Source organism: Protopterus annectens, chromosome 14.part0 (assembly GCF_019279795.1).
Source record: "Protopterus annectens isolate FY-2018-M chromosome 14.part0, PAN1.0, whole genome shotgun sequence".
Lineage (NCBI taxonomy): Eukaryota > Metazoa > Chordata > Ceratodontiformes > Protopteridae > Protopterus > Protopterus annectens.
The window spans coordinates 826,888,228-826,902,019 of NC_056748.1; the positions used below are offsets into that span (position 1 = coordinate 826,888,228).

The 13,792-nt window shown below is 45.5% G+C and overlaps 1 protein-coding gene across 1 annotated transcript in view; it reads left to right on the forward strand.

Moving 5' to 3' along the window:
- Window positions 1-13,792, forward strand: part of TM9SF3 (transmembrane 9 superfamily member 3) — a 1,446,273-nt gene that overhangs the window by 1,015,958 nt on the left and 416,523 nt on the right. The window contains exon 12 of the mRNA XM_044056575.1: window positions 1,358-1,504. Coding sequence (XP_043912510.1) covers window positions 1,358-1,504 — 147 coding nt within the window. The remainder of the gene's footprint in view (window positions 1-1,357; window positions 1,505-13,792) is intronic.

Below are 13,792 nucleotides of genomic sequence, written 5' to 3' on the forward strand. Positions count from 1 at the left end.
TGCATCATGGGATAGGGACTTGGCCTTGAGCTGTCTGAAGACCTCGAGCTTTGTAGTAGGCTGACCCAGAGCCCATGATTGGCTCCGAACCCATTTGTAAGAATGAAGGTGAGATGAACAACTCATATGGAACGTTATGGTAACTCCGAACCCATTTGTAGGAATGAAGGCGAGATGAACAACTCATATGGAACATTATGGTAAGTATCTAACTTCTTTTTCAGTATTTTAATGTTTTAAATCCTTTTATTTATTATTAAATGTTTTACTACCTCTCATTGTGGCTGGTTATTTTAGTTAATATGTTTAATAACGAGATTATTTATGCTTATTGTGATAACACTGTGGCAACTCTGAAAAGCCTTACTGCTTGGGATACATGCTACCATTTGTTTCAATATCTATTTTGGCCAGTATAATTGAACACCCCTTTTGAAGGATATTGTGGTATTTGACTGGTGGCAGCAGTTACCCTTTAATTTGGGCAAAAAACACAGCAGGTAAAGCTGTGTCAGTCTTTCCCAAGAGGGTGTTGTATTTGCGAGTATCAGACATTTAATAGTGAGTGTGTCAGATACGTAGAACTGGGACACAGTGTTCTGCAGTGGTTAGTGTGGAGACTCATTTGGTGACCTGGAGTGAAGTGTATAGTCCATTCCCAGGTTTTGGAACCTGTTCCCTGTGTACTCTTAGGGGAACTTGTGCATTTCTATCCCTGCTTTTAGTGACACTCCCTTACCGGAGACAGTGGTGAGGATTGAGACTCCATAGTTACTGCCCCAGGGTAAAGAGGCTGTTAGCAGCTTGACAGTAATTAGAAGTAGAAATATTTTCTGACTGCTAGTTTGCTACTGTGTTCACCAGTTGTTTGTACTAAAGTTCCAGAATCATATATCAGCATTGTTTATATCCTGAATGTAGCTGATGAATTCCATAACCCAGAGGTTCAAGTTAAGTGTACACTCATTTTTATGATGATGCAACACTGCAGGGGTGGTGCAGATTTAAACCTGGTAAACAAGTATAAATCACTACCCCAGAAAACAAGTTACGCACAGATGTATATAAATATACACATGCCTATATATGTATATATTCAAATTTATGTATAATGTAAGTATGTATATATATATATATATATATATATATATATATATATATATATATATATATATATATATATATATATAAACATATGCAGCCTGTTTTGCTAGTTTTCAGTCCCTATTTATTCATGACTTTATTACTTATAACTTAACCCATGGTATGCAGTCTGTTGCATTTTTTCTTTCAGCCAGAATTCTGTTTTCCCTCACTTGTGCAGAATGTTGAAATAAAATTAATTTTGTCCTTTCAGGTATTTCATCTTCACATCCTTCTGGGCATACAAGATATATTACGTGTATGGCTTCATGATGTTAGTCCTTGTAATTCTTTGCATTGTGACCGTCTGCGTCACTATCGTTTGCACTTACTTTTTACTGAATGCAGAAGATTACAGGTGGTAAGTTTTCCTGATTATTAGGAAGAGCAGTACTGGTTATTGAGTTTCTTCTTTAACCCGTAAGTTGCATTTTGCTGTGTAAGAAGCTCCATGATATAGAGGAATTAAAGCCTTGACTGTGCAGCAGGTGATCCAAGATCGATTAACAGCTTAAGTGCATTAAAAGCTAGCAGAGGATGATAGGAGAAAGTGGTCACTACTGGTTCATTCTTCCTGAAGGCAAAGAAGACTGTTGTGTCTAACCACATGACTGTTTCCTTGTGGGAGCACTAGGTGTTACACCCAGTGAAGACCATGCTTCCTGAGCCTATAAGCAAAGGGCGGAGCTCTGTGTACAGAGGCACACTTCCAGTTGGAAGATAGTAGTAGCAGAGCTCAGAGGAGCTGCTTAGGGAGTAGGGGAAAGCCAGCCACCAGGATTCCTGGGCAGGAACCAGTGGGCTGCAGCACTTTCATATAGCCTGGGAATACTACCTCCTCTCCCTCTGAGAAAGAATGTGTGACAATGAGTGCAGGCAGAGGAGCCATTGGGCAAGGTCCTACATAGTGTTAAAAAAAAAAAAAAAAGAAGTTACACTGTAGAGGCCACTGTTTAGTGAAACAAAATATGGGCAGCGCTTTAACCAAAGTTCATAGTATGCTGAGGTCATGAGTGCTAAACAATGATGGGATTTTTGTTAGAATTTTTTTGACACATGCATGCTGGTACAGTAGCTAGGAAGTATTAAAGCTTCATTTTGCTTGGCCAATAACATACTTTGACCCACAGTTGTGATGGCCTTTAAGTGGTTTTGTTTTTATGCTGGTATTTAAAATATGAAGAGCGTGCATTGTGATTTTTTTTTCTTGTTCAGTACTTTAATGACTGTTGTCTTTCATGATGTTCTTCATGTTTCACTGTTGCAGTCATGACATTTGGGTTATCCCTGTTAGGGTAGCCCTCAACTGGCCTGAATACCAGAGACTTAATATTTCTGCATCGGTTGCTGTCACTTGAGGATTGACGTCAGTTTGTCAGTGGTATAAAGGAAGGCATCCAGTGCCATTACATCAGTCTTTCTTGCCGTGGAGCCCGAAACAGATGCAGTTGCACGAGTGCCTGTCTGTTGCTACCTGTGTTTCATTTCCGAATAGATGTTGAAGTTTTTGAAAGCTAAGTACCCCGTTGGAAATCCTTTTCTCTTGCACTGATCAATGTCAGAGAAAGTTAATTTTCTTGCCTGTGGAAAGCAAATACCACACCGGGACTTCCACTCTTACTGCATCACTTGCCTAGGCCCAGACCACGTCGTCCCTCATCATTGTTTCTGTGCTTTAACGCCAGAACTATATGTCATAAGGCCCTTATTGCAGCCAGATATTTCCATTTACAGTCCTCGAATTCCAGTATGGCTTCGGTAAGCCATCCGACAGCAGATGATCTGAAAAAACGTAAAGGTAAATACAGAGGCAGACCACACAGGACCAAACCTTCCTTAACGCCAGAACTATATGTCATCAGGCCCTTATTGCAGCCAGATATTTCCATTTACAGTCCTCGAATTCCAGTATGGCTTCGGTAAGCCATCCGACAGCAGATGATCTGAAAAAACGTAAAGGTAAATACAGAGGCAGACCACACAGGACCAAACCTTCCGACGATGCTTCCGTTCAGCTGGTCATCAGTCCTCCGGAACTCATTGAGGTGCTTTCGCAGCCTTTGATGCCCGCTTCAGTTAATTCGCAGGCCGCTACCGAGACCTTTTCGGAGTCCGGTATGTCGCAGAACTCTTCTTCGTCTGAGGATCCTGTGGTTGTCTCTACCTTGGATGTATCCGGAACCACTGTGCAGGCACCAGCTTCTGAGGACATCCTTCGCAACACCGAATCCCGACTTAAACCAACGCCTTCTTTCACAGCTACCATTCTTTCTGAAACAACCGAGTTCCTTAGACCCAAGGGTCGAACCACACCCAAGAAACCAACTACCCATTCTCAGGCGCCTGCTCCCTTGCCTCAGTGTAAAATGCTTAAAATGGTAGAAGATCTTATCATGCTGATTAGGGGAAGCCAAGCCACTCCCTCAAAAAGGAAAAGAGATCTGTCTCCAGTAGTTTTGTCTGAACAAGAGTCAGATGAATTAGATGCATCTGACTATGAAGACATGCAGCCCCTCTCCACATATGAGGATTCCATTCCTTTGGCCTCTTCCACAGAAAATTTTTCCTTTGGGGAAATCCTGCATACCTTAAGGGAGCATTTCCAGCGGGAGAGTCAAGACTGCCCACAGCCTAAAAAGAGACTCAGAGAGTTCCTGGGCCTTCTCCAACACAGGCCCTTAGCCATCCTCCCAGTCCTAAATGTGGTGGATGACGTCTTCCATGAATCTAGCTTGACTCCAGACGCCCTCCCTCCTGCTCCCAGAAAACCAGACTGGTACTACAGAGTCTCTGACTCGTGCATATATCTTTTTAAAAATCCAACAGCTGACCCTGAGGTCATTACTCAAGGGCCTAAAGGGATTAAAGTAACCTCAGCTAAGAATCCCACCCCCTCAGACAGGGATTCCTGAGCACTGGACAGATGGGGTAAAAAATTACCCCTCAGCTACTCTTGCTATCAGGGCACTAAATTTTCAGTTCCTTATAATTATCAGCATCATACCTTGGAACTCCTTAAACAAAAAATGTCCTCCTTTCTTGTATGGGCAGATTCTAAAGATTTACAGGACTTGATGCATTCTGCTTGTCGAGTAACTATACACACTTTGCACTGTGGTTTTGACTCCTAAAAAGCTTCTTGCATGGCAGCAGTCACCAGATCGGTCATTAGACATACATGGCTTCAGGAACAGCCCCTGCCAGACCATGTCAGGTCAAAATTGTTGGATGCACCCTTGCACAAAGATAACTTGTTTGGCACTAAAGCAGAAGAGGTCTTAAAAAAAGATGGAAGAAAAAAAAAACTATGCAGACTGTTTCTTACAGGTCCAGCTCCCTAGGTTCAGCAGGCATTTTCCTACCAAGCACTGGTCCTTTCCTGCTCTGAGTAGACAGGGCCAGCCTAGGCCCTGTGGAAACAGACCCCCCCCCCCCAGACAGCAGCCCCAGGGGTTGCAGAGATTTAAGCAGTGGACTACCTCCACTTCAAAACCAGGGAGTTCTAAGCCACCCCTTATGGTAGGAACTCACAATGATTCACCCCTTCCCAACCTCACCTCTGTCCACCTTCACATACCCGTAGGAGAAAAACTCCTTTCACTTAAGCACCTAGGCCACCATTACCAAGGACCAATGGGTTCTGAACATTGTGTCTCAGGGGTACAAATTCTCCTTTCACACCCTTCCAACCCCAAAAGGGTTCCCAGCTCTACCACCAAATCAGTGGGCAGGGACTCAAAAGCAATTCCATTCCCTCCTCTCCTTGGGGGCAGTACAGCACGTTCCTGCAGAGCAGGTAGGCCAAGGTTTCTACTCCAGACTTTTTCTGATTCCCAGAAAAAGGGGCACCTGGCACCCCATCCTCGATCTATCCATTCTAAATACCTTTCTGGTGATCCCAAAATTCAAAATGTTCACCCTCCAGCAGCTGCTACCCATGCTGTCCAAGGACGCCTGGCTAGCCACTCTGGACCTAAAAGAGGCCTGCCTCTACATTCCTATCAGGGAGTCCAGAAAATATCTCCGCTTCAGGGCAGGATCTCAACAATTTCAGTTCTCTGCACTTCCCTTTGGCTTATCTACTTCTCCCAGAGTTTTCTCAAAATGCCTGGCTCCGTCCATTGCCTTATGCAGACAAAGAAATATTCAAATTTACCCTTACTTAGACGACTGCCTTATTCAGGCAGACAGCCAGGAAAAGCTGCTCAAAGACCTGGCCTTTGTAAAGGACCTACTAACCTCCCTAGGTTCACAATCAACAAAACGAAATCCAAACAGGTACCCACCAAAAGGATGGTCTTCCTGGGAGCAAGTCTGGACACGGCATCCCAGATGGCATGCCTTACACCAGAATAACACATTTTCCAATCAGCTTACTTCTTTCAACTGGCCACCAGGCCCTAGCTTTCTGCAAAGAAAATCCTGCAAGCCCTTGGGCTCATGGCCTCTTGCATACTCCTAATTCCATATGCCAGACTACATGTGAGGAAAGTTCAATGGTACCTAAAGAGCCTTTGATGTCAACACTCTCAAGATCTGGAAACTCTTCTGCCTATTATTCCTTGCCTGAGGAAGGAATTTCTTTGGTGGAAAACAGCCTGCTCCCACAACAAGGGACTGCCCTTCTCCCCACACCACGTCACCCATACCCTCACCACAGACGCATCAGACTACGCTTGGGGTACACACCTGGGCGCCGGTGCATACAGGGCCAGTGGAACCCCCAGTAAACTCCCCTTGCACATCATTCAAAAAGAGATGATGGCTGTGCAGCAGGCCTTGATAACTTTCAAACCCCTTCTCTGTCCAGGGCTTCTCCTGATCAAAACAGGCAACAACACTGTGATGTGGTACATCAACAAGCAGGGAGGGACTCACTCCTACCCGCTGTGCAGGCTGGCCATGACCCTTTAATTCACAGCCTCTTCCATGCAAATACACCTGTTAGCACAATACCTGCCAGGCTGTCTCAACTCCCTGGCAGACCAGTTAAGCAGAAAGGTCTTGGACCCCCACGAGTGGCAGCTCAACAGAAACACCTTCTTCCTAATAACTCAGAAATGGGGAGCCCCAGAGGTTGACCTCCTAGCCTCCCACACCAACCATCAGCTCAGCAAATTCTGCACCAGGAAGCATCATTGCATCACTTGGAAAGTGGATGCCCTGTCCTTCCCCTGGTTTACCCTGGGTAAACCTCTCAGTCTATGCCTTTCCTCCCCTACCTCTCATTCCCAGGGTACTGCTCAAAATAAGGGAGGAAAACCAAGGACCATTCTCATTACTCCAGACTGTCCCCTTGCTGCGCAGCCTGTCCCCGCTGCCTCCATGGAATCTTCCTCAGATTCCAAACCTCCTAACCCAGAGGGAAGGGGAATTCATGCACCCCCAATTGCAGACACTCAGTTTGGCAGCTTGGCTTGTACTCTAACCCCCTGACCAATCTGCCATCCTCAGTAAACAGGTTCTGGATATTATCCGAGAGGCTAGACATCCTAGCACCAGAAAGTCTTATGCAGATAATAAATGGAAAAAGTTCTGCACCTGGATCTAGGCTAAGAGGGCAATATGTCACGGCCCTCCATCCCTCTCATCCTGGATTAATTAGCTGGCCTACTACACAGTGGTGTCTCTTTCTCCTCTATAAAAATTCATGCCTCTGCTCTTTCTGCTCATTTTTCCACTGAGCAGCCTATTTTTTTCACACCCTCTGATTAAACAGCTCCTCAGAGGGGCTAGCAACTTGAGGCCCCTCAGAAGGGCACCAACACCAGCTTGGGACATTTGGAAAAGCTCACCCTGCCCCCCTTTCGAACCAGCTTCTTCAGAGTTAAAATTTCTCTCCTGGAAGACAGCCTTCTTCCCCGCCATCACTTCAGCCAGAAGAGTCTCTGAGCTGCAAGCACTCATCTTCCATGCAGACAGGGTATCCTTCAGAACTAATCCATCATTCATGCCCAAGGTGGTGTCCATTGTGGCTCTCAGTCAAGCCATCCATTTAACCACCTTCTTTCCTAACCCCCAAAACAAAATCTCTAGATGTGCACAGACAGCTCAAATACTATCTGGACAGGACTAAACCTTTCAGAAAGTCTGATCAATTGCTGGTTAGCTTTGCTTCAGGGGCAGAAGGCAAAGCCATCTCCAAGCAAACCTTTTCTAAATGGATAGCACACTGCATCTATTTCTGCTACAAACAGAGTGGCAAGCCACCTCCCAGGGGGATCAGGGGACACTCCACCAGAGCAGCCTCCACCTCTGCAGCTTTCCTCAGAGTCCCCCCCACCAGGGACTGCCACCTGGACATCCGTTCATACTTTTGCCAAGCATTACCACCTGCCTCTCTTCTCCAAATCCAGGGCAGGGTTTGCCTCTGCAGCTTTGCAGGGCATGCTAGCCAGCCCCTAGCTTCCTGGACTGTGTCCACTCATTTCCTCAGCTTTGGGAATCTACCCAAATGTGATGACTGCAACAGTGAAACACGAAGAATATAGTACAGTTGTGTACACTTACCATAAATGTAGATGTTCAAGTGTATTCACTGTTGCAGTCCTGGATGTCCTTCATGGATGCATCTGCAGTCATAACAAGTGGGTTGTCCTGTCGTCAGGCAGCCCTTCAGTCGGCCGGATTCCAAAGTCCGGGTCCGGCTTCGGCTGATGTCGCACTCCACCCGACGTCATCTCTGTTGGTCTTCGGGTATAAAGGCATCAGCCGACGCCATTTTCCTCAGTCTTTCTTGCCGCGTGGCCAAGCAGAAGCTGTTCGCAAGTGCCGGTCGGTCGGATCCAGAGATTACTTCTACCGAATACTACTTGAAGACTTCTAAAGCTAAGTACCCGGTTGGGGACTCTTTCTTGCCTCAGCCGATGTCAGAAAAAAGTTAACAATTGTTTAAACTGTGGGAAACAAATACCTCATAAAGATTTCCACTCTTACTGTCTGCCTTGTTTAGGCCCAGCCCACGACGTAGCAGCCTGTTCGCCTGTGCTTTTCAACCGAACGCTTAGGCGTCGGTCGGAGTTTGCAGAACAGTTTTTCGGTTCTGTTTTTGCGTACATTATGCCGCCGGATCCTCCGACTACCCAATCTAGCAAAAACGAAAGATAAAGACCGACACTCGCGGTCCGCGGTTTCGGCGAAACCATGGTCAAGCAAATCATGAAGTGTCTCGGTTTCGGCCGAAACCGAGAAAACTGAACAAAGTACAGCTGAACCTATTCCTACAACTGAGGCCCCTGCTACAACTCTTGAAACAACCTCAGAAATTTTACCCACTACGGTGGTTGACTTATCAGACACCATCCCTTGGATGTTTCTACCCCAGCACGTGGTGCTGCTAGGCCTCCAGCAGCCATGTCCATTAAGGCCTTCGCCAGGGCTAAAGCAGCCAAGACTACTAAAACAGTGCCTGTTAAACCACCCACATCCAGGCCCTCTTCTAGTTCTCAAATGCTTACTTTGGCAGAAGATTTAATTTCTTTAATTAGAGGATCTCAATCTCACCCAGACAGGGCCTCTCAGCCCGCAGAGAAGAGAGCTAGGGCAGAGCCCCCCGAGCCAGTGAGCTCTGATGATTCTGCTGATGAATGAGACATAACTGACCAGCCAGAGGCTCGCTTCTCCAATTTTGAAGATTCTGATGCTGAAGAATCCATCCCAGCTGCTTCCCCACCAGAAGAATTCTCCTTTGGGGAAACCTTGCATGCCATGCGAGAACAGTTCCAATGGCAGCAACAGGATTTTTCAGACTCCAGAAAAGACTTAGGACTTTTCTGCACCTCCCACAGCACAGGCCCTTAGCTATACCCCTGTTCTCTGTGGTGGATGATGCTTTCAATGATGTTTGCTCGCTCCAGATTCTTTACCCCCAGCCCCTGCCAAACCGGACAGATTTTACAGGGTGCCAGATACTCATCACCACCTTTACAAGGCTCCACTTGCAGACCCAGAAACTATATCCCAGGGCCCCAAGGCAGTAGCCGCGACCATAGCTAAAAACCCTATTCCTTCTGAAAGGGAAGCAAGGTCATTAGACAGATGGGGTAAAAAGGTCTACACTTCAGCTACTCTCTCAGCTAGAGCTTTAAACTGTCAGTTTCACATGATACAATACCAAGAGTTTATGCTGGATCAGTTAACTAACCCACTAACCACTGATGAATCTCTTGATAAGAAATATGTATTAGAGATGGTAAATAACATACAACAGGTTAGCAACCATTCCTTAAAATGTGGCTATGATGCACTGGAGGCTTCATTTAGATCAGCCATGACAGGCACAGTGATAAGAAGGCATGCATGGCTAAAGGAACAAGCTTTACCGGATCATGTTAAAGCTAAGTTGCTAGATGCTCCTATGGACAAGACAAGTTTGTTTGGTACATCTGCCCAGCAGGTTATGAAGAAAATGGAAGAAAAGGCAAAATCTGTTCAAACTGTTAAAGATTTCTTGCAGGTTCAACCCCAAGGTTTAGCAGGAACTGGCCTGCAAAAATTGGTCCTTTCCAGACTCCACAAAATTTCAAAGGGGCAGGAATAGACGCTCCAGAGGCAGAAACCAATCCAGAGGAGGTGCCTACAGAGGAAGACAGTGGCAAGGTAACAACAGAGGCACAGACACAGCCACTGCCACTACATCAACACAACCACAGTGACTTAACCTAAATCCGCCTACCAGGGAACAAATAGCAGCTCCTCTAGGCGGAAAGTTAACCTTATTTTCAAAGAACTGGCACTACATAACAAAGGACAAGTGGATTTTACAAACCATAGATCAAGGCTACCGGTTTCACTTCCACACTTTTCCAGTCAAGAGGAATGCCAAATCTACCTCCAAATCAAAAAACAGAGGCTCTACGCCAGATAATGGAGTTAGCAAACATGAGAGCTGTGGAAAGAGTGCCAACAGCAGAGCAAGGAAAGGGGTTCTACTCCAGACTATTCCTAGTTCCAAGAAAGGAAAAAGTTGGAGACCAATTCTCGACCTGTCCACCTTAAATACATACATCATTGTCCCAAAATTCAAAATGCTGACCTTACAGCAACTTCTTCCCATGCTGGGCAAGGAGTCTTGGCTGGTAACTCTAGATCTCAAGGAGGCATACCTGCACGTCCCCATTCGACCAATCTGCAGAAGATACCTCAGATTTCTTGCAGGATCAGAGCACTATCAATTCTCAGCATTGCCTTTTGGCTTATCTACTGCCCAGAGTATTCACAAAATGCCTGGCATCAGTAATCGCCCATTGCAGACTTCAGGGAATTCAAATTTACCCATACCTGGACGACTGCCTGCTACAAGGGGACAACAAAAGCAAGCTGACAACAGATTTACAAAGGGTCATTTACTTGCTACAAGCACTGGGATACACAGTCAATTTACAAAAGTCAAGGTTGATACCATCCCAAACAAGGACATTCTTGGGCTGAATTGGACACAGTAAAACAAATGGCATTCCTGACTACAGCAACCCCAAAAGAGCTCCCTCTATACTTCTTGGCACTAACAAAACTGAACAAGTTAACAGCAAGAAAAGTACTGCAGGCCTTGGGCTTCATGGCATCATGCATAATCTTGGTTCCATTTGCCAGACTACATATGAGAAAACTACAGTGGTACCTAAAGAATTTGTGGTCCCAACACAGACACAGTCTAGAAACAGAAATCCCACTAATTCCATGCTTAAAACAGGAGTTCCTATGGTGGGCTCAGGCATGCCAGTCAAACCCAGGCCTACCCTTTCAGATGTCAAGCAAGCCAGACCATCACAACAGACGCCTCAGACCTAGGATGTGGGGCCCACATGCTGGACAAATGCGTGCAAGGATTGTGGACACAGGATCAACTTCAACTGCACATCAACCTAAAAGAAATGCTGGCAGTAAAACTGGCAATCCAAAAGTTCAAACCATTTCTCAAAGAGGGCCAGTTGATGATAAGGACAGACAACACCACAGTCATGTGGTACATCAACAAACAGGAGGCACTCATTCATACCCCCTATGCAGAATGACCTTGGAGCTGTGGACCCTGGCACTCAGCTACAACATCCAGTTACAGGCAATATTTGTACCAGGGAAAGACAATACCCTAGCAGACATATTAAGCAGAACCACTTCGGATGCCCACGAATGGAAGCTTCACCCGGACATCTTCAAGACCATCTCAAAGAAATGGGGAATGCCACAGATAGACCTATTCGCATCACCTCTCAATCACCAGCTCAAAAAAGTCTGCACAAGGACATTCCACCCATTAGCATGGAAAGTGGATTCACTCTCTTTCAACTGGAAAGGCCTAACAGCATATGCATTTCCGCCTCTTCCTTTGATACACAACGTACTACTGAAAATCAAGGAAGAACGTCCAAGGATAATCCTGATAGCTCCAAACTGGCCAAGACAACACTGGTACCCACTACTGAGGAGCATGTCTCGAACAATATGTGGACAATTCCCTGATGCCTTTGATGTTAACGCAGAACAACTACAGCATCATACATCCAAACCTAAAACCTTGCAACTGGCTGCATGGAACATCACATAACAGCAGCTATTCCAGAACTTTCCCAAAGAGTTAAAGACATTATTCTTGAAGCACGCAGACCTTCAACAAGAAGGAACTATGCTGGAAAATGGAAAAGGTTTGTCATCTGGAGTACGGAAAGAGGAAAAGATGTGTCAAACATAGATATGCCTAACATTCTGGAGTATCTGGCGAACTTCTTCATTCAGGCCTGTCCTACTCCTCCATCAAGATACATGCATCAGCTATTTCAGCAGAATACAGCTTTGATACACCTGTTTTTCGCACCCTTTGCTCAGGCAATTCCTCAGAGGAATCAAGAATGTAAAACCTCCAAGGAAACCACCATTACCAGCTTGGGATTTAAACTTTGTGCTAGAAAAGTTGACACTAGCACCCTTTGAACCAGCAGCAACAGCAGACCTACAACACCTGTCATGGAAAACTGCTTTCCTACTGGCAATTACTTCAGCAAGGAGGGTTTCAGAACTACAGGCCTTAATGGCAGTGCAACCCTTCCTAATCTTCCACCAAGATAGAGTGTCCATGAGGACTAATCCTACATTTATGCCTAAGGTGGTATCCAGAGTGTCTTTAAACCAGACAATCCACCTACCTACCTTCTTTCCCAACCCACAAAACAGAGGGAAAGAATACTGCATACCTTGGATGTACATAGACAGCTACGCTACTACTTGGACAGAACAAAAATAGCAGAAAGACTGACCAACTTTTTGTAGCCTATGCAACAGGAAGGCAAGGAACAGACAATCTCCAAATGGATAGGAAATTGCATACGATTCTGTTACTCCTTCCATGGAAAACCAATCCCACAGAACATAAGACCTCATTCTACAAGGGCAACAGCCACTACCACAGCCTTCTTACGAGGAGTGGCAACCAAAGACATTATTGAGGCGGCTACTTGGACCTCCGTGCATACATTTGCCAAGCATTATAATTTGCCTCTATATTCCAGATCCCGAGCAGGGTTTGCCACTGCTGTACTGCAAGGGATCCTAAACACACCATAATCTACTTTTATCCTCCTCCCTAGTTGGCTATGGTATTCTACCCACTTGTTATGACTGCAGATGCATCCATGAAGGACATAGTACAGTTTTGTACCTACCATAAATGTAGATGTCGAACTGGATAGCATCTGCAGTCAGGATTACCCTCCTCCATCCCTCTGTGGTACTCCTAGGGTGTTTACCCTTCTAATAGCTAGCTGTTGGGGGGGAGTCTTTTATGGTGTATTTGTTTGTGTATATGTACATACATGCTTATTGTTGTGTTTACCTCTATCTATTTGGAAACATTGGCATCTATCCAAATTTTAGCCTGCAAGAGGGCTACTGGCATCTGGGGCAAGAAACACTGAGGAAAATGGCGTCGGCTGATGCCTTTATACCCGAAGACCAGCAGAGATGACGTCGGGTGGAGTGCGACATCAGCCGAAGCCGGACCCGGACTTTGGAATCCGGCCGACTGAAGGGCTGCCTGACGACAGGACAACCCACTTGTTATGACTGCAGATGCTATCCAGTTCGGACATCTACATTTATGGTAGGTACAAAACTGTACTTTTCCCTCCCTCCATCCCCTTTTCTCTTTTTCTTCCTTTTTTTTCCCTTGTTGCTCTCCTTTCCTTACAAGGGACATATTAGTATTTATTTTCCACTGGTGGGTTCTACCACCAGAGCCTGGCCTCCTGCTTTAGGGGCTCCTGACAGGCTAGGGCAAGAAAAACTGCTGTAATGGCATTGGATGCCTTCATTTATACCACTGATGACCTGACGTCAATCCTCAAGTGACAGCAACCGACGCAGAAATACTAAGTCTCTGGTATTCATACTGTCCGAGGGCTACCCTGGCAGGGATAACCCAAATGCGATGACTGCAACAGTGAATACACAAGAACATCTACATTTATGGTAAGTGTACACAATTGTACTTTCTGTGATATGTATTTGATTTTGTTGACAAATATTTGCATTTGAGTCATACACAGCAGTCATTCAACAGTTTTTTCCATTTAAGTTGATGCACTGCCTTAGTCTTCCGTAAAAATGGGATTTAAGTGGTGAGCGTAGTGATGACATCCACTCAGGAAGTATGGAT